This window comes from Myxine glutinosa, chromosome 11 (assembly GCF_964187855.1).
Source record: "Myxine glutinosa chromosome 11, kmMyxGlut1.1, whole genome shotgun sequence".
Classification (NCBI taxonomy): Eukaryota; Metazoa; Chordata; class Myxini; order Myxiniformes; family Myxinidae; genus Myxine; species Myxine glutinosa.
The window spans coordinates 13,426,524-13,449,179 of record NC_136271.1 but is presented as its reverse complement, the minus strand read 5'-3'; the positions used below and the strand labels follow the sequence as shown (position 1 = coordinate 13,449,179).

Here is a 22,656-nt window from a genome sequence, read left to right as displayed (position 1 = left end):
GGTGAGGCACTGTGAGGAGCACATGGAAAAGGAGGTGAGAAAGGCGACTGTAAAGTTACAAGGGGGCATAGAGGACCTGACGCAGGAGGTGGAGCAGCTGACGGTGGGACAGACGGAGTTAGTGGAGCAGGTTCAAAGGAACACTGCGGTATTAGGAGGTTTAAAGGCGACACAGAAAGAACTAAAAGATGACTTGGTAGCGACGAAGAGGGAATGTCAGATGGTACGTGAGGGACTGACAACGAGGTTGGACGAGGTCATAGAGGTAATGGAGACGAAGGACCGGCAGGTGAGGACGCACCTGGAAACGGTCAAGGTAGCCTTGGAGGACGAGCTTGAGGAGACGTACCGGGGAATAAAAGAGGTGAAGCACAAATTAGAAGAAGTGGAAGAAGGGATGAGCGAAATTAAGAAGCGACGGAGAGGGGATAAGAAAGAGATAAAAGAGGAGATAAAAGAATTGGTCCAAAGTCTGTGTTTGGATCGTGATGATGTGCTCATTAACCGGATGAGGGATTCGCAGGTGATGGAGGAGAAGCGAAGAGGAAGAGGACCCGGTGTAAGTGGTGACCAATATGGTCGTGCGTATGATGCGCCAGGGGATTTAATAAGCTTGGGGGTCGAGATAGACCCGGGTGTTCGTGAGAGGCCGTGGGTGAAGTGTGCGACAGGTCTGGTGTGCGAAAAAGGAGGTGTGCAAGAAAGTCCGACTCTGGGGTGTGTGAGGAAAAAGTGCGTGCCAAGGAGTAGTGAGGGTGCTGGCGAGAATGAGTCGGTCGTAGCGCGTGTGCGAGGGGGCACATGGAAGCGCGGTGTGGTGAGTGTTGCAGAGGGTGTGACGGGAGAGTGTGCGCGAGAGAGGTGTGTAACGGACGGGTGCATGAGGAAAGAGTGCGCTGTCAAAGGCAAGGAAGAATGCACACCTGTGGTGAGTGTTACAGAGGGTGTGACGGGAGAGTGTGCGCGAGGAAGGTGTGTGACGGACAGGTGCATGGGGAAAGAGTGCGCTGTCAAAGGCAAGGAAGAATGCACACCTGTGGTGAGTGTTACAGAGGGTGTGACGGGAGAGTGTGCGCGAGAAAGGTGTGTGACGGACAGGTGCATGGGGAAAGAGTGCGCTGTCAAGAGTAAGGGTGAGTGCGCTGTCAAGAATGGAGGTGAGAGTAGTGAGAGTGAAACGGAGCGTGAGTTAGTTGTGACAGGTGAGCGAGGATGTACACCTGGGATGGAAGGATGCACACCTGGAATGGTAGAGCGTGAGTGGGAATGCACGCTGGAGTTGGTGGTGAGGCACATGGTTGGGTGTGCGAATGAGGGCACACCTGTGATTGTCACAGAGGAGGTGACCGAGGAGGGGGCGCGAAGCGGTGTATTGGTGAGGTGTGCGAGCAACGAATGTGTGCCACAGTGTTCGGTGGTCAGGTGTGTGACCAAGGCTGTGAGTGGAATGGGTGTACCTGGGTGTGTAAGGAAAGGTACGAGGAGCATGGGCACGGCTGGATGTGTGAGCAAGGAACGGGCTGCGGGATGTAAGCGTCCAGGTGAAGCATCGACGTTACACGGGTTAGAGGTTAGAGCGACTTTTAGCCGAAGCAGGCCCTCGGTGCGTGCCGGGCCTCGCTTTGAACGGCCGCGTCCAGGCTCCACTAGGCGGAGCTGGCAGCCCGATAGAAAGGGTCGTCATGGCGACCACCTTTTGTTGAGGCATTCCGGCAGGTCGAGATCGGGACATTGGATGGCTCCACGCCGAGGTGATGCGTGGGATCTCGGCCCGGGTAAGCCCCCGTCCCTGCACCGAGTGCCGGACGCATCCAGCCGCTGGCACAAAACAACCAGCATCCATTGCTTGGCTTTACGAAGCCGGGCTTTGGACAGGGATTGGCGCACCGAGAGGTATTAGTGAGTAGACTGGGTGATGAGGTTAGTGTTTTGGACCCAAAATTAGAGAAAAGCAAAATTTGATGATTGGCAAGGGATTGGCAGTAGTGATTGGCAGATGATGGGCAGTGATTGGCAAATTTTTAATTTGTTGAAATTTGATGTGCAAAATTGGTAGTGAGAGACCCCCGATGTGGTGGGATGGCAAATCCACCATCCTTCCCATGGGGGGCAAAGGAGCACTAGGTTTATGGGGTGTATGGCAGTGAAAACTAGCCCGGGTGGGTTAGGATATTGTGTGTAGGGATCTAGAGAAGATGACCTTAGGTAACGTTAAGGTTAGTTAGTGACTGATACCTGTAGTGGGGACGCAGGTAGATTAGTGTGGATTATAATGACGAGGGAGCGCAATAGTTAAAGGGACGACTGGGAAGCGCAAGTTTCAGAAGGGAGTAGTTAGCTGAGATGATGCTGTGTGTGTGAGGATTGAACAAGTGTGATTGCACCGGTGTGCAACTGGACAGGTGTGTGGAGCAGTGTATGAGTAGTGAGTGTTGTGGATCAGCGCGAATGCGCTTGGGGAGAGAAGGGTGCAGGTGGCACCAGGTGTGAGAGCACAGGTGTGCAGGTACAGGTGTGTGGAGAGAGTTGGAGTGAGTGGTACGGAGTGGTGTGCATGGTGCGAAGGTGTGGATGGGGGAAGAGTGGACCCCTTTCACGAGCACCCGGGGCGGGTAGTGTAAGTGTTAGGTAGAGGGTGCAGGTAAATTGTGGTTGGATATTGGCATTTGTGGTGCGGTTGCAGAATGGTGTTGTGAATGGGTGCATTAGTGTTGTGGAAATGGCTGGGCGTGTAGCCTGTTAGTGTGTGTAGTTGGTTGGGCACTCCACCACTGTGAGGATGTCGGCCAGGTGAGGCCGCAGGTGGGCTCTGGGAGCCGGTAGTTGTGAGTGGGTGCCTGAGGATCCCGGGTGTGGATCGGGCAGCCCAGTGCCAGAGAGGGCACGGAGTGGGGAGAGAGCCAGAGGGCCTTCCCCTGGTAGTTAGGTTAGGGTAAGGAGCAGGTAAGCTCGGAGGCAACTGCAGTGGTGGAGGTGTGCAGGTGGGTAGACCCACTGGGAGAGGTACACGTCGCAGCCCAGAAATTGTATGAGGGCACCGGGAGATGAATCGGGGGAGTGAGACCCCAAATTGAAGAGCACCACAGTTTGGCCAATGGGAATTGGTTTTTAGAACCCATAGTGTAAGAGGGCCAATGGTTTGGCCGGAGAAAGACCCCGGGTAGTGTAAAGTTGTTAAAGTCATTTAGGAGATAGTTAGGATTGATGAACCTGTCGCACCATACGCAGCCACTTACCTGTGGTGATGATGATGACTCCACACCTGTGTTTTCTTGGTTTGTAGCAGGAAATGAGATTGCTGTGGATTTGTGAGATGCATCACGACGTGGATGAGACATTGGGGTGATTCCATCTCTCCCTCCCTAGGAGGGACTGATGATGAATTGGTAATGGCAAATTTTGATGTTGAGTTGAAAATGGCAAATTTTGATGAGAGTTGAAAATGGCAAATTTGATTGGTTAGGAGGGAGAGAAGACGAATTTGGTTTATGGGAGGAACGGGGAAGACAGTAGGGATGTTTGTTGATTTGTAAAGTAGATGTTTATGGGTAGTGTTGTGTTGTGTGGATACAGTAAGGGGTAAGGGAGGGGCCATGTAGGTTACCTGGTGGGGGGGGGGGCGTACGATAGGAACGTACCTGTCTCACCTGGTTCCCATGTGCCCCCAGTGTGCATCACCTTACATTGCGTGCACTTTTGCGCCCTTACCACCTTACTCACTTGTTTCTTCTTTTGTCTCCCACCTCCGAGGATCTGGCTTTGGGGTAGAGAGAGAGGAAAGAGAGGTGCTGGCTGCGCAGTTGTGGGCCTGCACTTTCGCTGTTTGCTGCCGGGATCGATACACCATATGGACCGCAATGTTTGTGGCCACCCACAATGGACCGCAGTTTGTTTGCGGCCAAGCACCACCCGGGGATGGACCTATGGGTCAACGTGGCACCTATGCCATACAGGTGAACCACTTTTAGTTGACACCAAGTGCACCACAAGAAGAGCAAGAGACACCTGCAGGGTTAGGGGTTGTCGCATTTATTTTTATTCCAATGAACAATGGTGACTGCACCGATTGGTGGTGGGGTGGTGCTGTTGATGCTCGGGAAGGGTGCTCTGCACGTTATTAAAGGCCGTCGGCCACAGAGCACTCGTGGGTTGGTGTATCGATGTTGGCAAGCGCGCTCTCTCTATGCATAACATCTGCATGTGTTCCTCCAAAAACAGGTCCTGGATCGTAGTGTAAATAGCAGCGTAGTCTTGTAAATAATGCTCCCTACCGGCTGTATGTTTAGTTTGAGAATTCTTTCCGGATTCGGTTATCCTGTGGGTGTGTTTCTGTGAGGAGAAGGGTGCAACGTCGCAGGGGGACATATTTACTCATTTGTGAATATCTGTAAAACTGTCGCACTCAGGGTAGAGTTAATAGTAGAGGGAACTACATTGCGTGCCACACTAAAGTAGGTAAAAATTTATCGGGTCGGGACGCCCCGAGGGTAGAGAAGGGTGCAATGTTGCGAATATGGAATTTGGCCTCCATATCCGCTTGTAAATATTCCCCTATTTTCTCCAATACTCCCCAACTTTCCCCAATCCCCCATTCCCTAGTCCCATTGCATGTAAATAACAATCAGTAGAGCCGACCTTCCCCTTATTCCCCCATTAAATGTCGTGCCCAGGTCCACCGCACCACACGTAGACAACTTTCGGACATCTTCCTAGTTATTCTTATTCTATGTCAGTTAAGGCCTCGTCTCCATTAATTATGACTCTTCGTTGCACCAGAATGTGATTATATGGCATCAGTAGTGAGTTTAGGACCTTTCCCATACCTCCTTCCATCTTCTTCCCCAACAATTACAACAACAACAGAGATGGCGGCGGAGCGGGGGAGGATGCGTCCTCACACCGGCTCGATTGGCTCCAGACCATGCGCTCCACGGGGTTACCACGAAGGGGCTCCTTGTCAGCTCCTCGTCAAGGGCGGAGCCTGGTAAACCCCCCGCACGCACCCAATGAGAAGCAACGTGCCGATTCCACGAGGCGGAGCTAACGAGCCGAGGGCGTGTCACTCCCCGCCGGATATACGCGGCCCCGCGCCGGATGTGACGTGAGATGCGCCCCCAGCCTGGAGAGAGAAGTCGCCACCCCTCGAGCGCTGCAATACCTCCACCGCATCTCTTAAACTGGACCGTACGTGATCCTGCCCTGAGCCCAGGTGCACCTGGAGCGATCGCTACCCGCCTGTCCTTTGCATCAAACCCCGTGTGAGTGAGCCTTGTCCCGTTTATCTGTCGTCTGTTGGGAATAATATAAGTGTGTTTAAGTGCCCACCTTCCTATGTTTCCCTCTTGTCCCTGTAATCTAAACCTTCCGCATTATTGTAATAACAACCTTTGAGAACCGTATCCCTGGTGTCGTGTCGTATTAATTCCAGCCGTGTGTCTTCTTTTTCCTTCATTGGTCTAGCATAGCGCGATTAGTCAACGTTCGGGCACAATCGGGTAACTTGTGCAGACGTGGTCATACCATAAAACCGCTCGGTAAATAACATCCAAGCCACGTCTGTAACAGTATATACCCCACAAGGTTTGGAGATGTGCTCATTTACCAAGCAGCTAGCTAGCGCTTGCCAAGCCAGCCGTTCCTTAAGGGTTTTGAATGGAGTGCTTGCTCGAATGCTTAAACCACTTGGCGATCTCTCCACAAGAAACTTGGTAAATGAACACACACCCAATGTTCTTGAGACCCGACCATAGATCGACTGTAATCTATATACCCCAAAGAGGAATGACCTTTCCTGCCGCTCCCGAAGTGAGCAGGTGTTTACGCCGTAATGACATCATATACGTAATGACGTAGAATGACGGCCACACACAAAACTGCTGCTACTTTAATATATATAAGACTAGCCGAATGCACCCGGCGTTGCGCGGGTTCTTTTTGAATGAATTTACTCCTACAATTCAGCTTTTACTCGTGGCCGTAGCAGATCGACTGCTATAATTCAGCTTAGCTTTTAATTGCAAAATGGGCCCAGCCCGGCCGAGTCGGCCTCGACCGGCCTTTCCACCCAGCCTACAACCTTCCCGGGGCCCGTCCCGACATTTTTTGTTTCAGAGGTTTCCTCCTATCTTTCACTGTTCAGGAGATTAGTGCGTGCAGACAAACAAACAAAAACTTTCTATTATATATATACTAACAGAAGTACCCGGTGTTGCCGGCCAGGGGGGAGGGTGTGGGGAGGAGGGGGAAGTGGGGGGAGAGGGGGAAGGGGGGAGGGAGAGGGGGAAGGAGGGGAATGGGGGGAGGCAGGAGAGGAAGGGGGTTCATATATATACTGTTGGGTGAATGTGGCGTTCATCACGTTTCTGAGTTGAGTGTGATGCCAATCAGGAAGAAGAAGCAGCCATACTACCAACTTCGTACACTTCCGGAATTGTTCGATTTATTTTTTGTTCAAATGTCTGATGATTGTTTTGTATTTATTTATGCGAATGTGTACTTGTATATAACTGTCATTAATGAAAAAACGCTTAGGCACTATCGAGCAAAACCGAGCAGAAGCTCGGCAGAAGGTAGTTAAAAAGCTCCGAGCAGAAGTACCCGGCGTTGCTGGGTGAGGGAGGGGGGGATAGGAGGGGGGGTTGGGAGGAGGGGGGGAAAGAAGGGAGGGGAGGGTGGGAAGGGTGGAGGGGGAATGGGGGGGGCGGGAGGCAGGGGAGTCAGGGAAGTCAGGGGGTTCATCACCTTTTCGTTAAATATATGATGGTGAATGTGGCGTTCATCCCGTTTCTGTGTTAAGTGTGATGCCGAACAGGAAGAAAAGCCGTACTACCAACTTCGTACACTTCCGGAATTGTTCGATTTATTTGTGTTCAAATGTCTGGTGATTGTTTTGTATTTATTTATGCGAATGTGCACTTGTATATGTCATTAATTTTTAAAAGCTTAGCCACTATGGAGTGATTTTTTTTTTAACTCCAAAAAAAACGATCTTTTTTTTTCATATATACAAATTTTTTTGGCCTAAAACACTCCCAGGCACTCACTGATGAACCTCTGAAAGTTTGATGAAGATCCGTTCAGCCATCTCTGAGAAAAATGGCGACAGACAGACAGACATCCCTCTTATATTATAGTAGATTAATTGAGTACTTATATATTTCCTTTCTCTTCTGGGCAATATCTCAGGCACCTTTGGAGTTATGAAGCTGATATTTTGACATGCCAACGACCAAGTGATTTGGTTGTAGAGGGTATTTTTGATTTATTGATTATTTAATTAATCGATTAATTATTTAATTATTCGATTAATGACCATGAATTAAAACATTTTTAAGTTACAGATTCAGATGAAATGGTGGCGGTCTATGTATTCTATCAGCCAATTGATTTAAAAAAATTTTGATTTTTTTCCCCATTAGTCTTTTTCTCATCTGGGCAATATCTCAGGCACCATTTGAGCGAGGAAGCTGATATTTGGACAGGACAGTGACCAAGTGATGTGGCTATAAAGGATATTTTTGATTTATTGATTAATCAATGAATCGATTTATTATTTATTGATTAATAAATTAATTATTTAATTTTTTTGATTAATGACATTTAATTAATTTTCAAAAAGTTACAGCTTCGGATGAAGCACAAGTGGTTTCTGTATGCTATTAGCCAATTGATTAAGAGAATATTTTATGATCATCATTTATTGATTTTAATTATGCAATTAACCAATCAAGAGACGTAACGCACACCTTTCTCAAACCAATACAGTCTCGATGAGCTGCACGGCGGAACTGCCGGGCGCCCCGGCAATGCCGCACTGGAGGATATTTTATTATTTGGCATGGGGGTGGTATACTTTGAATGTATCTGTACAACTTCTACTTCCATTAGAAAGAGGTGCTGGCTCAGAACATAAAGGAGGGTTTACCATGGGAGTTGTTGTATGCAGATGATCTAGTGTTGATTGCGGAAAGTATGGATGGACTGAAGGAAAAGATGAACAAGTGAAGGAATGTATGGAGACAAAAGGTCTGAAGGTGAATATCGGAAAGACGAAGGTGATGGCAAGTGGTGAAGCATGTGGTGAGGTGGAAAGAACTGGGATGTGGCCATGTGCTATGTGCAGGAAGGGTGTCGGAGTGAACTGAATTCAATGTACAATGTGCGCTGAGTGGGTTCATCAAAAATGTAGTGGGCTGAGAGGGTCATTAACCAGTGTGGCAGCTACATTCAAATGTAAGGTGTGCACAGAGGGAGCTGCAGATGGAGGAAATGTTGAGTTGGATCTTGGAGACGGCGTGAAGCTGGAAGGTGTGAAAACATTTTGCTACCTCGGAGACATGCTGAATGGAGAAGGTGGATCACTCGGCAACGGTTGCTGGAGTGAGATGTGCATGGAAGAAGTTTCGGGAACTGAGTGGCGTGCTGATGAGGAGGGGAGTGTCGTTGAAGCTGAAGGGAAAGGTGTATGCTGCATGTGTGAGAAGTGTTATGATTTATGGGAGCAAGACATGGGTAATGAACGTAGAGCAGCAACGAAGGCTGGAAAGGGTGGAAATGCGAATGGTTCAGTGGATGTGCGGAGTATCATTGAGAGAGAGGAAGACAAATAATGAATTGCGAAAGATGATGGGAATAGAGCCTGTGATTGATGCTATGAAGAGAAACAGGTTGAGATGATTTGGTCATGTGTTGAAGAAGGATGAAAGTGACTGGTTGAGAAGAGTGATGGAAATGAATGTAGAAGGAAGTAGAGGACGGGGTAGACCGAGAAAGACTTGGCTAAAGATGGTGGAAGAAGAAATGCGGGCAAGGGGGTTAACAAGGGGAGATGCAGAAAATAGGGCAAAATGGAGAAGATTGTCATGGGGACCGCAAGGCTAACCCCCGCTCTAGCAGGGAAAATGGCCTTAAAATGCATGTTGTGTTGTTGTTGATGCCGTGGTGCACTCTCGGGTTCATTTTTTGCTTCCACTTTAAACATAAATCTTCTCAATGGTTTAATAAAGTCTAAACAATAACTTAATGATCAAGCGACCCAACTTGTCAAAAATAAATAAACACATGGAGGTCACTTATTTTTCTTATCAAAGGAAAAACGTTTACAATCGACAGTTTATTGCATCGGAAATTGAAAGTGTTGTCAGTGATGAACCAAATACTGAAATAATGAGTGTGTATTTCATCAAGCGTTTTGATATGAGCAGCAAAAAAAAAACCTTGATAATTACACTTATTGCTGGCACCATAATGAAGAAAATTCATAACTAGAACGGCACTCGGTAGAGCGCATACCTCTGCCAGGCTGAAGATTTTATGTTTTGTATCCCACTGATAGGCCGGATCTGGATTCGGACCTGAACCAAAATCCAATTGGCTTGTTCTTGTCACCTAACCAACTCATCCCCCAAGTTTAGTCATAACTCGTCCATAACCTTTTAAAATATCTTCTATATTAAAAAACAGGAGTGTGTCTGTCCTTCCGTCCGTCCGTCCCCGAACTACTATCTCAGTTTTGGGGTTAGCCCCACCAAACCTCCTGTGGAACGTTTTAGGGTCCCAGTGGATGTTGTAAGGCACGTATGAGGTTTCATAAATTCTTCAATAAAATTACGATTTTGAAATTAACTCGAAACGAACCTGCCGCGAATCTGGAAATGAACACATGATGATAATGAGCTGGTTTGATAATATCTCAATACAATCGTCATTTAATACAGTATTTTGCTGTAGTATCAATTTATGATTGGAATGATGCTGTTTGGAATTTAGTGAATATAATTATGATTTTGAATTTTCAACCGTACGGTACTCCTCCATATCTGGATGTAACGTCAGCACTAATTTAAATATTTGTTTATTTCACGAGTGGTCGTTAAAATTAATTTTTTTATATTAATGCTATTTAATTTGTGATTGGAGTTATGCTGTTTGGAATGAAAATGGAGATATCGAGGTCAAATTAATGAGGAAATGGTGTGAAGGTTTCTACTTTCTAACCGTGACATTTGTCGATCACCATATGCAGATTCGCCATTGACTGGGTATAGAACCATTCAAACAGGTACGTTTTTCATGCAAGTCCTTCATGAACCTGCTGTCCATGCTTGATTGACTACATGTGGCACATGAATATGGAATTTATTGGTACATGGTTTCCCTTTCGCCGTTTCCGCATTGTTCGTTTGGTACAGGTACCTCGCTGGTGTTATATATCGCTTTTCGACCAATCTCTCAATGGTGAAGAATCACTTAAAAAATTAAATAACTCTCGCATCCGAATCCATATTCAGATTTTCACCAAAATCGAATATATTAGCCTTTTTCACACACCCAACCTGTCCACTAAGTTTCATCCAAATCCATCCACAACTTTTTGAGATATCCTGCTATATATCATTTTTGGCCTGAGCTCCAAATAGTGAAGAATCACTTTTTAAAAATTCGAGTAGCCAGATCTGGATCCAGATCTTCACCAAAATCTAATCATTTCGTCCTCGTCACATACGCTACCTCTCCGCCAAATTTCGGCCGAATCCGTCCACAACGTTTTGAGATATCTTGTTCACAAACAGACAGGGGTGAAACATAACCTCCATCCACCTTTGGTGGCGGAGGTAAAAAGTAAAATAAATAAATAATGGCACCAAATTACATTCCCTGCCAAAGCTCAGATGCTTATGAACTTAGTTTTACAACAGCAAATGGTTTGTATTTTGAAATAAAATTACTGAAACAAAATTAAGCATCCAAAAGGCAGCGCAATAATTTTTCTTATTAATCCGAATACAGAAAAGAACTATTTTGAGATAAATCCAGGGTGAACAACTTTTCCGCCAGCGCCACAAATGCCAGCATCACTATTCATGATGCCAAAGGACAAACGTGGCAGCTGTTATCTGCATTTTGTAGATTGTTTGAATGTGCATGTATGCACACGCTCATGTATATACCCATGTAGTTGCTACAGCTAGTTGAAAGTGTCAAATGACTAGAGCTCAAGGTTCGATTCAAGATTTGAGCACAAAACCCAAAACATTACCTCTCAATCCATAGAGCTTAGCGCGTCGTTTCAAGACTTTAACCGTATGATCGACCTGTAAAAGGATTCGATTCCACGAGTGTGATGACATTAAAAATAACTCCCATATTCCTTGTTAAAGACACTGCAGGATCATAAATGTCCACGTGCCAATGCTTGCAGACGTCCCCAGGTGAACATCAATCCGAGGGACGGCTCACTCTTTCATACAAAGCTCTGCCTATGAAACACAAATCCGACGGTTTATAGTTGGGCCTAGAGTCAAACACTGGGTGTCTCATCTCAGAATGCACCATCACTTCCATGGATATTAAGCTAGGTGTCCTGTCTGCTAGCATTAGCGAGTGAATGTTAAAGATGCAATGTTAAAGATCAACCGGCACTTGGCCAAATTCCTGGCACTTCATGTCAAATATCAGGCCTGCCAACGGATTTATGAAAGATGGGCCAAAAAAAAAAACTTTTTTGTGCCTATGACCCGACCCCGGGTACTACGAACACGTTTGCAAAATTTAGTGGAGATCACCTCAGCCCTATTTTTTTTCTATGATTTTCAGACGCACACAGAGAATTGCCTTATTACCCCTGATGAATTGCTTATATTACCAACAACCCTGGTGTTGGGCTAGCGGCTAGGGTGCCGGCTTAGGATCCTAGGATCCTGGGTTCGAATCCCGGTCGATCGCTGAATTAACGCCAGGGGGGTTGACTCAGCCTGTCATCCTTCCGAGGTCGGCTAATTGAGTACCAGTTCACTGGTAATTCCCTGCTTGTCGTTAAAGGCGACAAAAAGGGTTGGCGTCAGGAAGGGCATCCGGCCGTAAAACATTGCTTCAAAAAGGGGACCGAAAAACAACAACAACCACGGTTCCCGAAAAAGGCCAACCCCTGCTTTGCGGGGAAAAATGGCCTCTAAAGGTGGTTTACCCCATGCACGCGAAGCGTAAAGTGGGGCTAAGCAATTGGTTCATATCCATCCATCCACAAACATCAGTTTATGATCGAGGAACAACTTTATTTAAATTTAATGTTGTATTTTCAACACAAATCGGAACATGAATTGGAAAACTAATGTAACATGTTGCATTGGGTGGTGTAAAAGACGTGTCAGTCAATGGCGGTAAACTTCAGGAATAAAATTTATTTCTAGGACTTTTACAATCTTTATTTTATTTAAATTGAATTATATACTTGAACATGAGAACACAAATTGCCATCTTGGTATTTCCAAAACCCTTCCCTTTAGCAGTACTTGGACATGTTGAACAGGGGAGGGTGTATAATAGTCTTCAATTGCGCTAAACTTCAGGAATTTTTTTTAAACGATCTTTAAAATCATTATTTTATTTAAATTGGGCATATGCTTGAAACACTGCACAGGGTAACGCGCTCTCTATGAACTCTCTTGTTTAATCTTAGCAAAAGTGTAATACTGATGGGAAAAGCTTAAGTTAAGACATCAATTTAAATTATTTAATGGTATAATGGTAAATTATTTAGTTAATTGTCTTGCACAAAAAATCCAGACAGAGACTGTTCAATTTGAGACCAATCGGTCGTTGAGTTTGCCAAAAATTGCTATATTGGTCACTTTGGCCTCAGAACGACCTCCGAGGTTGTGGCCACATAGCCCATGTTACTTCCTGCATGGAGTTATATGTGTACCACGAGTCTGGAGTTGCTGCTTTCATGTGGCCGTGCATAAGGGACAGACCCAGACAAAGAGAGAGAGAGAGATATAAACAGACAAAGAAAGAGAGACAGAGACACAAAGACAGATGCAGAGACAGACAGAAACATACAGACAAAAACACAGATATAGACAGACAGAAACACAGATATAGACAGACAGAAACACAGATATAGACAGACAGAAACACAGATATAGACAGACAGAAACACAGATATAGACAGACAGAAACACAGATATAGACAGACAGAAACACAGATTATAGACAGACAGAAACACAGATTATAGACAGACAGAAACAGATTATAGACAGACAGAAACACAGATATAGACAGAAACACAGATATAGACAGACAAACACAGATATAGACAGAAACACAGATATAGACAGACACAAACACAGATTATAGACAGACAGAAACACAGATAAAGACAGACAGAAACACAGATATAGACAGACAGAAACACAGATATAGACAGACAGAAACACAGATATAGACAGACAGAAACACAGATAAAGACAGACAGAAACACAGATAAAGACAGACAGAAACACAGATATAGACAGACAGAAACACAGATATAGACAGACAGAAACACAGATATAGACAGACAGAAACACAGATATAGACAGACAGAAACACAGATTATAGACAGACAGAAACACAGATATACAGACAGAAACACAGATATACAGACAGAAACACAGATATAGACAGACAGAAACACAGATATAGACAGACAGAAACACAGATATAGACAGACAGAAACACAGATTATAGACAGACAGAAACACAGATATAGACAGACAGAAACACAGATATAGACAGACAGAAACACAGATATAGACAGACAAACACAGATATAGACAGACAGAAACACAGATATAGACAGACAGAAACACAGATATAGACAGACAGAAACACAGATATAGACAGACAGAAACACATATAGACAGACAAGAACAGAAAGACATATAGACACAGACATATCGACAGACAGAAAGACAAAAGGCAAATGCAGAGACAGACCGAAACACAGATATAGACAGAGACAGAGAGAGAGAGACCGACATTCGCGTTTATACACTGTATGTACAGTATAGTAGTAGGCTAAGCCTCAGGCCTACTCCAAAGTCCAAGAGTCGACCTTTCTCTACTCGATGCTGTCTGTGGGCCGGAGGCATCAAGTGGACCTGATTAAAGCACAAACATGTCCCAGCTCCGTCATATCCAGTTTTTCCCTTTCCTCACAGGATCCTTCATGTTGTTCTTTGTCGCTCTCGTCCCATCATTAACAGGTATATCCGCTAGTTTTACATCATTGGAGCGCTCGTTCCACCAACAACAAAACCACCAATTATAACGTTTCTGGTCCCTAAAGCACAAGTTTCGGACCCGTGGGCTCACATCCCAAAATGCACACCTTGAGCCGTTCGTTCGGCCTGTACTTGTCGTTCCGGAAAGCCGTCACGTTCTGGTATTTCTGCCCTCTGCGTCGGTTGGATCCGCTGCTCATTGCGAACTGAAAATACCGATCAAAGCACTACTCAAAACTGTACATAAAGCACATTGCTGCCTTTGCAGGCACCCGTTTCATCAATATAGAAAAAGGACTTGGAGCGGCTATTTTGAGTAAAACAACACGATAACTGCATGTATTAAATAACTACATTAACGAAACCGGCCGAGGAACGTTTAAAACGAAAGTCTAACTAAAGCATGTGCGTATCTACTATTTCCTGTTTGCAATTATCAACTTATTATCTGGCGTCAAAATCAAATCAAATTCTCTTGTAAAATACATTAACTATAAAAAGCACTTTGGATAAAATAATCAATCGTGGATAGACCTCGATGAATCGCTGTGGCCTCTGCTGCGAACGTCGCCGTCATGGCCACCATTAACTGTATAATGAAACAACTCGATGAATCGCTGTAGCCTCTGCTGCGAACTTCGCCGTCATGGCCACCATTAAATGTATAATGAAACATCTCAATGAACCGCTGTAGCCTCTGCTACGATAGTCGCCGTCATGGCCACCATTAAATGTATAATGAAACAACTCGATGAATCGCTGTAGCCTCTGCTGCGAACTTCGCCGTCATGGCCACCATTAAATGTATAATGAAACAACTCGATGAATCGCTGTAGCCTCTGCTGCGAACTTCGCCGTCATGGCCACAATTAATTGTATAATGAAACGTCGAACCGACATTGATAGCAGTAAATAAATATGGTTGTAGTTTGGAAGCGTCGATGTTACCAAATGGAAAACGATGTTTGATTGCAATCCAATCCTGAATGCAACCCGATATTTGCATCACACGACATGTATGATTCACCGTATACAAACCACAATACAAGCACCATGACGAGGCGCAGCTTTGCCGTGTTTGCAGTGCCCCTGCCCACACATTTGAACGAGAATCTGTATCATTTGTTCAGGGTGCCGGCGATAACTCGCCCACTCTCCGCGAGACACCGTGGGATCTTTCATCTTTAACGCCCATCAACTACCGGTATATAAATATATTGAAGAGCAGGGCCCTTGCTTGAGACGGACGAAGTGACGGGCAAGACACAAACGCGTCCGAGATGTTTATTGTAAAAACCAACTCGGGAACTCTGAAAAGCCCGTTTATCGGGCTGCATATACTGTATATCCAAAACCAGAAAGCATAACCGAAACCGAAAGCCACGCCTCGCCTTGGTCACGTGACCGACAGGTGCAAAGGATTATAACCGAACGCACGGCACGCTTTGGTGGTCACGTGACCAGCCATCCCGGCGCCGAGGTTGTCCGCCGGTGACGTCACCGGCTGGAGCAAGGAGATGCTGCTGCTGGTCTCGCTTGGGGGACCCATGGGTCGCTACACACGCCCCCCCAGAATGGACTTGATCCAGGAAGGTCAACCTGAGGGGGGTCCAAATGACCCGCCCGAAACGACCCTGGCCAGTCGCAGGGGGGGGGGCCGGGGGGTCCGGTGTGGTGGCGGGTGGTCGGACGGGGGGTGCAGTAGACGGGGGTCGGCCGCGCCGCGGTGGGAGAGCCAGCCGTGGCGGCTGGCCGACGTCCATGTGGGCCGGTTTGAGGCGGTCCAGCGAAATCCGGTCCGCCCGGCCGCCGATGCTGACGATGAAGGACTTGTTGTCCCGTCGTAGGACCCAGAAGGGTCCGTCGTATGGTGGTCGGAGCGGCCCCCGGTGCGCGTCGTGGCGCACGAAGACGTACTCCGCCGAGCGGAGTGCTGGCGTAGGATTGGGGGTCGCCATGGCGGGACGTGGGCACCGGGGCGAAACGTTGGGCGGCCTCCTGGAAGTCCGTGCGCTGGCGCACGGCGGACCAGGGGCTGGTGGCGTCGGGCATGAACTCGCCCGGTGCGCGGAGGGCCTGGCCGTACACCAGCTCGGCGGTGGATGCCTGGAGGTCCTCCTCGGGGGCCGTGCGTAGGCCCAAAAGGACCCACGGGAGCCGGTCGGCCCAGCCGTCGTCTTGGAGGCCGGCCATGAGTGCGGCCTTCATGGAGAGGTGGAACCGCTCGCACAACCCGTTGGCCTGGGGGTGGTAAGCCGTGGTGCGGTGTAGGGTAACGCCCAACGTGCGGGCGATCGTGCCCCATAGTTCGGACGTGAACTGTGGGCCGCGGTCCGATGAGATGTCCGCCGGTGCGCCGAAACGCGCGACCCAGGTGGCGATGAACGCCTGGGCCACGTCAGCGGTGGTGGTGGAGGTGAGGGGCACGGCTTCCGGCCACCTGGTGGTCCTGTCCACCATGGTAAGCAGGTGGGTGAACCCCTGCGATGGGGGAAGGGGACCCACCAGGTCCACGTGGACGTGGTCGAACCGTCGCTCGGGCACGGTGAAGGGAGCCAGCGGAGCCTGGGTATGCCGGTGGACCTTGGCCCACTGGCAGGGTGTGCAGGCGTTGGCCCAATCGCGGACGTCCCGTCGCAGCCCATGCCAGACGAAACGCGCCGCCACCAGCCGCTGGGACGCCTTCCGGCCCGGGTGAGAGAGGCCGTGGAGCGAAGCAAAAATGCGACGCCTCCAGGTGACCGGCACAACGGGGCGAGGTCGGCCTTGGGAGATGTCGCACAGCAGGACTGTGTCCGCGAAGGGGACGTCAGCCAAGCGGAGGCCCGTGTCCGCCACCCGGAGCGCCTGCACCATGCCGTCGGTGGCCTGGTCCGCTGCCATGAGGGTGAAGTCGACGTCGAGGTGGACGGCGTTGGCGCCGGCTCGAGAAAGGCAGTCGGCCACGGCGTTGTCCTTCCCGGCGACGTGCCGGATGTCCGTGGTGTACTCCGACACGGCGGAGAGGTGGCGCTGCTGGCGGGACGACCACGGCTCCGTGACCTTGGCCATGGCGAAAACCAACGGCATGTGGTCGACAAAAGCCGTGAACGGGCGGCCCTCCAGGAGGTGGCGAAAATGGCGGACGGCCAGGTACAGCCCGAGGAGCTCACGGTCGAAGGTGCTGTACTTTAACTCGTTGGGCAGGAGTTGCCGGCTGAAGAATGTGAGCGGCTGCCAGGCCCCGTTTACCCATTGTTCATGGACCGCGCCCACGGCGTAGTCGGAGGCGTCCGTGGTGAGGGCGATGGGAGCCTGGGGTACTGGGTGGGCCAGCAGCGTGGCGTTGGCGAGGGCCCGTTTCGCGCCGGTGAAAGCAGCGTCCATGTCCGTGGACCAGACGACGTCGCGCTTCGCCGGCTGGCCGCGGAGGGCGGCGTACAAGGGCCACATGAGTTGCGCAGCTCGGGGCACGAAGCGGTGATAAAAGTTCACCATCCCGAGGAACTCCTGCTGCGCCTTGACGGAGCGGGGGCGCGGGAAAGCGGCGATGGCTTCGACTTTGGCCGGCAGCGGCACGGCGCCGGTCAGGGTGATGCGGTGGCCCAGAAAGTCCATCGTTGCCGCACCGAAGTGACATTTGGCCGGGTTGACGATCAATCCGTGCTCGCTGAGGCGGCCGAACAGCGTCCGGAGGTGGAGGAGGTGCTCGGCTCTGGACGTGCTGGCGACGAGAATGTCGTCCAGGTAGGTATAGAGGAACGGCAAGTCGCGCAGCACGCCGTCCATCAGGCGCTGGAACACCTGCGCCGCGTTTTTGAGGCCGAAGGGCATCCGGAGGAATTCAAAGAGGCCGAAAGGTGTAATCACGGCCGTCTTCGGGATGTCGGCCGGGCGGACGGGCACCTGGTGGTACCCCCGAATCAGGTCCACTTTTGAAAAAATGGTCCGCCCCGCCAACCGGGTAGAAAATCCTGGATGTGCGGGACGGGGTACCTGTCGGGGGTAATGGCGTCGTTGAGGCGGCGGTAGTCGCCGCATGGCCGCCATCCGCCCCCCGGCTTCGGGACGATGTGCAGCGGCGAGGCCCAGGCGCTGTCGGAGCGCCGCACGATGCCGAGGCGCTCCAGCGCCGCGAACTCGGCCTTGGCGACGGCGAGTTTGGCGAGGTCGAGATGGCGAGCCCGGGCGTACACCGGCGGGCCCGTAGTGGGGATGTGATGCTCGATGCCGTGGCGCACCGTGATGGCCGAAAACGTCGGTCGTGTGAGGGCCGGGAACTCCGCAAGGAGGCGTGCGAAGTCGTCCGCCAATGGGAGGGCGCAGGAAAACTCGGTGGGCGCGGCACGGCTCAAGGCGCATGCCAGGGAGCTGAAAGTTTCGGCGTTGACGAGACGCCGGCATTTCACGTCGACCAGCAGCCCGTGGGCGCACAGGAAATCGGTCCCGAGCAAAGCCATGGGGACGTCCGCCGTCACGAACTCCCAGTGAAAGAGCTGGCTGCCGAAGTGGAGGGCGACGGTGCGTGGGCCGAAGGTGCGGATGGCGGAGCCGTTGGCCGCGACCAAGGGGGGGCCGCAAACGGCGGCCCGCCTGTCCTCCGGCGAAGCGGGAATGACGCTCAGCTGAGCGCTGGTGTCGCAGAGGAAGCGCCGTCCCGACGCTCGGTCCGCGATGAACAGCAGGTTTCCGGAACGGCCGGCTTTCATTGCTGGTATGGAACGCCGGCTCGCCCGTTTCCCGACTTGCCGAACGTGCACGGGGGCCGACATGATCGGGCCTGCCGCCCGAACCTGGCGTGGAAATAACACCAGGCCGGGTCCGGCGGGGGCTCCGGTCAACGCGTCGGGCCCGGGCGACGCGGCGTCGCCGCTGCCAGTTGCGCTGGCCCGGCGGCCTCCGGGAAGGAAACTGTGTCGCGGGTGGGTGGGCGGGAAGGCTCCCGGCCGCCACCCCGACGAGCTGGCTCGCCGCTCCGGCGAGCTGGCTTGCCGAAGCGATCTTGTCGGCCTCCTTGGCGAGGTCGCGGGGGTTCATGATGGTCGTACCTGCCAGGGCGACCCATACCTGGGCCGGGAGCTGGCGAAGAAAGAGCTCCTGAAACAGGAAATCCGAGGGGTGCTCGCCGAGCAACGCGAGCATGTAACCCATGCGTTCGGACGGGCGCGTATCGCCGAGCTCAGGAAGGTCGAGCAGGCGTCGTGCGCGCTCAGCCGGGGAGAGGGCGAAAGTGCCCAGCAGAAGTGCCTTGATGGCGTCGTACGTGCCGTCAGCGGGCGGGTTCTGGAGGAAGCTCAGGCAGCGGGCGGCGGTCGCGGAGCCAAGCGCGGCGACCACATAATGGTATCGAGTGGCGTCCTCCGTTATGCCACGCAGGGCGAACTGGGAGTCCGCCTGCGCGAACCAGATGGCGGCATGTGCTTCCCAGAAGGTGGGCAGTTTGAGGGACACTGCGGTGTCCATCGCGCGTCGTAAATTCGGGGTCACCAATGAAGAGCAGGGCCCTTGCTTGAGATGGACGAAGTGAGGTGGGGAGAGAGAGAAAGAGAGAAAGAGAGAAAGAGAGAGAGAGAGACAGTGAGGCGGGGAGAGAGAGAAAGAGAGAAAGAGAGAGAGAGAGAGAGAGAGAGAGAGAGAGACAGTGAGGTGGGGAGAGAGAAAGAGAGAAAGAGAGAAAGAGAGAAAGAGAGAGAGAGAGAGAGAGAGAGAGAGAGAGAGAGGTGGGGGAGTCAGGAGGAGAGGGCGATACTCTGGTAGCTTTTTCCGTCACTTGGGAGAGGTACTCTTCGTTGTACATATGTACTGTATATATATATATATATGTATACAGTATATTGTAGCATTTAGTACAGAAGAGTCTCGCGGGGTACAGGTTCATGGCGTCGAGTGACGTGGAGAGTGAAGGAACGGGCGAAGCGTCGTTGCGATAACGTTGAACATTTAAAAGGAGGGAAAGGGAGACGTGGGGAATGGAGGGAAAGGCGTGGGAAAGTGACTACGCCTCTGTTCCCGTGCAACGCGCACGAGGTGAAACGGAGAGGGCGGTGGGGAAGAAGAAGAAGAAGAAGAAGAGGAGGAGGCAGGGCAGGGGAGGAGGAGGAGGAGCTGTAAAGTGAAGTGAAGTAAAGTGAAGTGTAAACCGATTACTGTACTGTCCGGAGTTCGTAACAAGAGGGAAGGGGAAGGAGGGATTTATAATGGCGAACATTGGCTATGTGAGTGAAAAAGTAGAGCACAGTCAGTCAGCCCGAGCCGTTGTAAAGTATGGGGAAGTGAGTGAAGTCGACAGAGCTTGAGTGAGTGTGCGAGTGCAGCGCTGTGTGTTTGCGAGGGTGACGTGACGTCATGAACGGTCTAAGTGTGAAAGACCTGTGCTGCCTATTTTGCTGCCCGCCGTGTCCGGGCCGGATTGCCGCCAAGCTGGCGTTCGTGCCCCCCGAGCCCACGTACGCCATCATGCCCGATGAGAGCGGGGCTCGCTGGAGCCTCCACCTCGGGGACAAGGCCGAATGGCAGTACTCCCAGAGAGAGCTGGACTCCCTGGAGATGTCCATGGCCCAGACGAGCAAAGGTTCCCGCCTGGCGTGCATGTTCGTGCGTTCTGCGCCCTCGGCCAAGTACACCTTGCTTTTCTCGCACGGAAACGCCGTCGACCTCGGCCAGATGAGCAGCTTCTACATCGGGCTCGGCTCGCGCATCAATTGTAATATCTTTTCCTACGACTACTCGGGATACGGGGCCAGCACCGGGAAGCCCTCGGAGGGAAACCTGTACGCGGACATAGAGGCGGCCTGGCAGCAGATGAGAACCAGGTGTGTATCATACGATCATGTGTACCCAACCACAACCATATGTATCATACATACCTATCCAGGTGTGTCACATACGTACCAAACCCGGTGCGTCACATACGTAACAAACCCGGTGCGTCACATACGTACCAAACCAGGTGTGTATCATACGATCATGTGTACCCAACCACAACCATATGTATCATACATACCTATCCAGGTGTGTCACATACGGTACGTACCAAACCAGGTGCGTCACATACGGTACGAACCAAACCAGGTGTGTATCATACGATCATGTGGTACCCAACCACAACCATCTGTATCACATACGTACCAAACCAGGTGCGTCACATACGTACCAAACCAGGTGCGTCACATACGTACCAAACCAGGTGCGTCACATACGTACCAAACCAGGTGCGTCACATACGTACCAAACCAGGTGCGTCACATACGTACCAAACCAGGTGCGTCACATACGTACCAAACCAGGTGCGTCACATACGTACCAAACCAGGTGCGTCACATACGTACCAAACCAGGTGCGTCACATACGTACCAAACCAGGTGCGTCACATACGTACCAAACCAGGTGCGTCACATACGTACCAAACCAGGTGCGTCACATACGTACCAAACCAGGTGCGTCACATACGTACCAAACCAGGTGCGTCACATACGTACCAAACCAGGTGCGTCACATACGTACCAAACCAGGTGCGTCACATACGTACCAAACCAGGTGTGTCACATACGTACCAAACCAGGTGCGTCACATACGTACCAAACCAGGTGCGTCACATACGTACCAAAGCAGGTGTGTCACATACGTACAAAACCAGGTATCACATGTCGATCCAGTTAAATCGCATACGTACCTATCCAGTTTCACGTACGTACCTATCCAGGTGTGTCGCGTACGTGCCAAACCAGGTGTGTCGCATACGTGCCAAACCAGGTGTGTCACGTGCGTACCAAACCAGGTGTGTCACGTGCGTACCAAACCAGGTGTGTTGGGTACCTACCAAACCAGGTGTGTCGGGTACCTACCAAACCAGGTGTGTCACGTACGTACCAAACCAGGTGTGTCACGTACGTACCAAACCAGGTGTGTCACGTACGTACCAAACCAGGTGTGTCACGTACGTACCAAACCAGGTGTGTCGCGTGCGTACCAAACCAGGTGTGTCGCGTGCGTACCAAACCAGGTGTGTCACGTGCGTAACAAACCAGTTGTCACGTACGTACCAATCCAGTTCTCACTTATGTCTATCCAGTTGTTATATATATATATATATATATATATATATATATATATATATATATATATATATATATATATATATATATCTATCCAGTTGTGTCACTTATATCTATCCAGTTGTGTCACTTATATCTATCCAGTTGTGTCACTTATATCTATCCAGTTGTGTCACTTATATCTATCCAGTTGTGCCACATATCTATCCAGTTGTGTTACTTGTATCTATCCAGTTGTGTCACTTGTATCTATCCAGTTGTGTCACTTGTATCTATCCAGTTGTGTTACTTGTATCTATCCAGTTGTGTCACTTGTATCTATCCAGTTGTGTCACTTGTATCTATCCAGTTGTGTCACTTGTATCTATCCAGTTGTGTCACTTGTATCTATCCAGTTGTGTCACTTGTATCTATCCAGTTGTGTCACTTGTATCTATCCAGTTGTGTCACTTGTATCTATCCAGTTGTGTCACTTGTATCTATCCAGTTGTGTTACTTGTATCTATCCAGTTGTGTCACTTGTATCTATCCAGCAACCTGCTGAGATACAAGTGACAACTGGATAGATATAAGTGAC

General features: G+C 50.0%; 2 protein-coding genes across 5 annotated transcripts in view; one reads left to right on the top strand and one right to left on the bottom strand.

Moving 5' to 3' along the window:
* The window catches only part of C11H9orf85 (chromosome 11 C9orf85 homolog), a 44,698-nt gene extending 30,217 nt beyond the window's left edge, over positions 1 to 14,481 (bottom strand). The window contains exon 1 of one of the 4 annotated variants that reach the window (XR_013624900.1): positions 14,154 to 14,481. Coding sequence is in view for 1 of the 4 variants with exons in the window: in XM_078786403.1 (XP_078642529.1) it covers positions 14,154 to 14,246 (93 nt within the window). In the remaining 3 variants the exon portion in view is untranslated. Of the gene's footprint in view, positions 1 to 13,981; positions 14,009 to 14,153 lie in introns of those variants that run through there. The other 3 variants (XR_013624902.1, XR_013624901.1, XM_078786403.1) reach the window with 3 other exon arrangements.
* A 5,605-nt stretch (positions 14,482 to 20,086) lies between these two features.
* LOC137436415 (alpha/beta hydrolase domain-containing protein 17B) overlaps positions 20,087 to 22,656 on the top strand; it is a 49,633-nt gene continuing 47,063 nt past the window's right edge. The window contains exon 1 of the mRNA XM_068130178.2: positions 20,087 to 20,837. Within this exon, the coding sequence (XP_067986279.1) occupies positions 20,371 to 20,837 (467 nt within the window). The 5' untranslated portion in view covers positions 20,087 to 20,370. The remainder of the gene's footprint in view (positions 20,838 to 22,656) is intronic.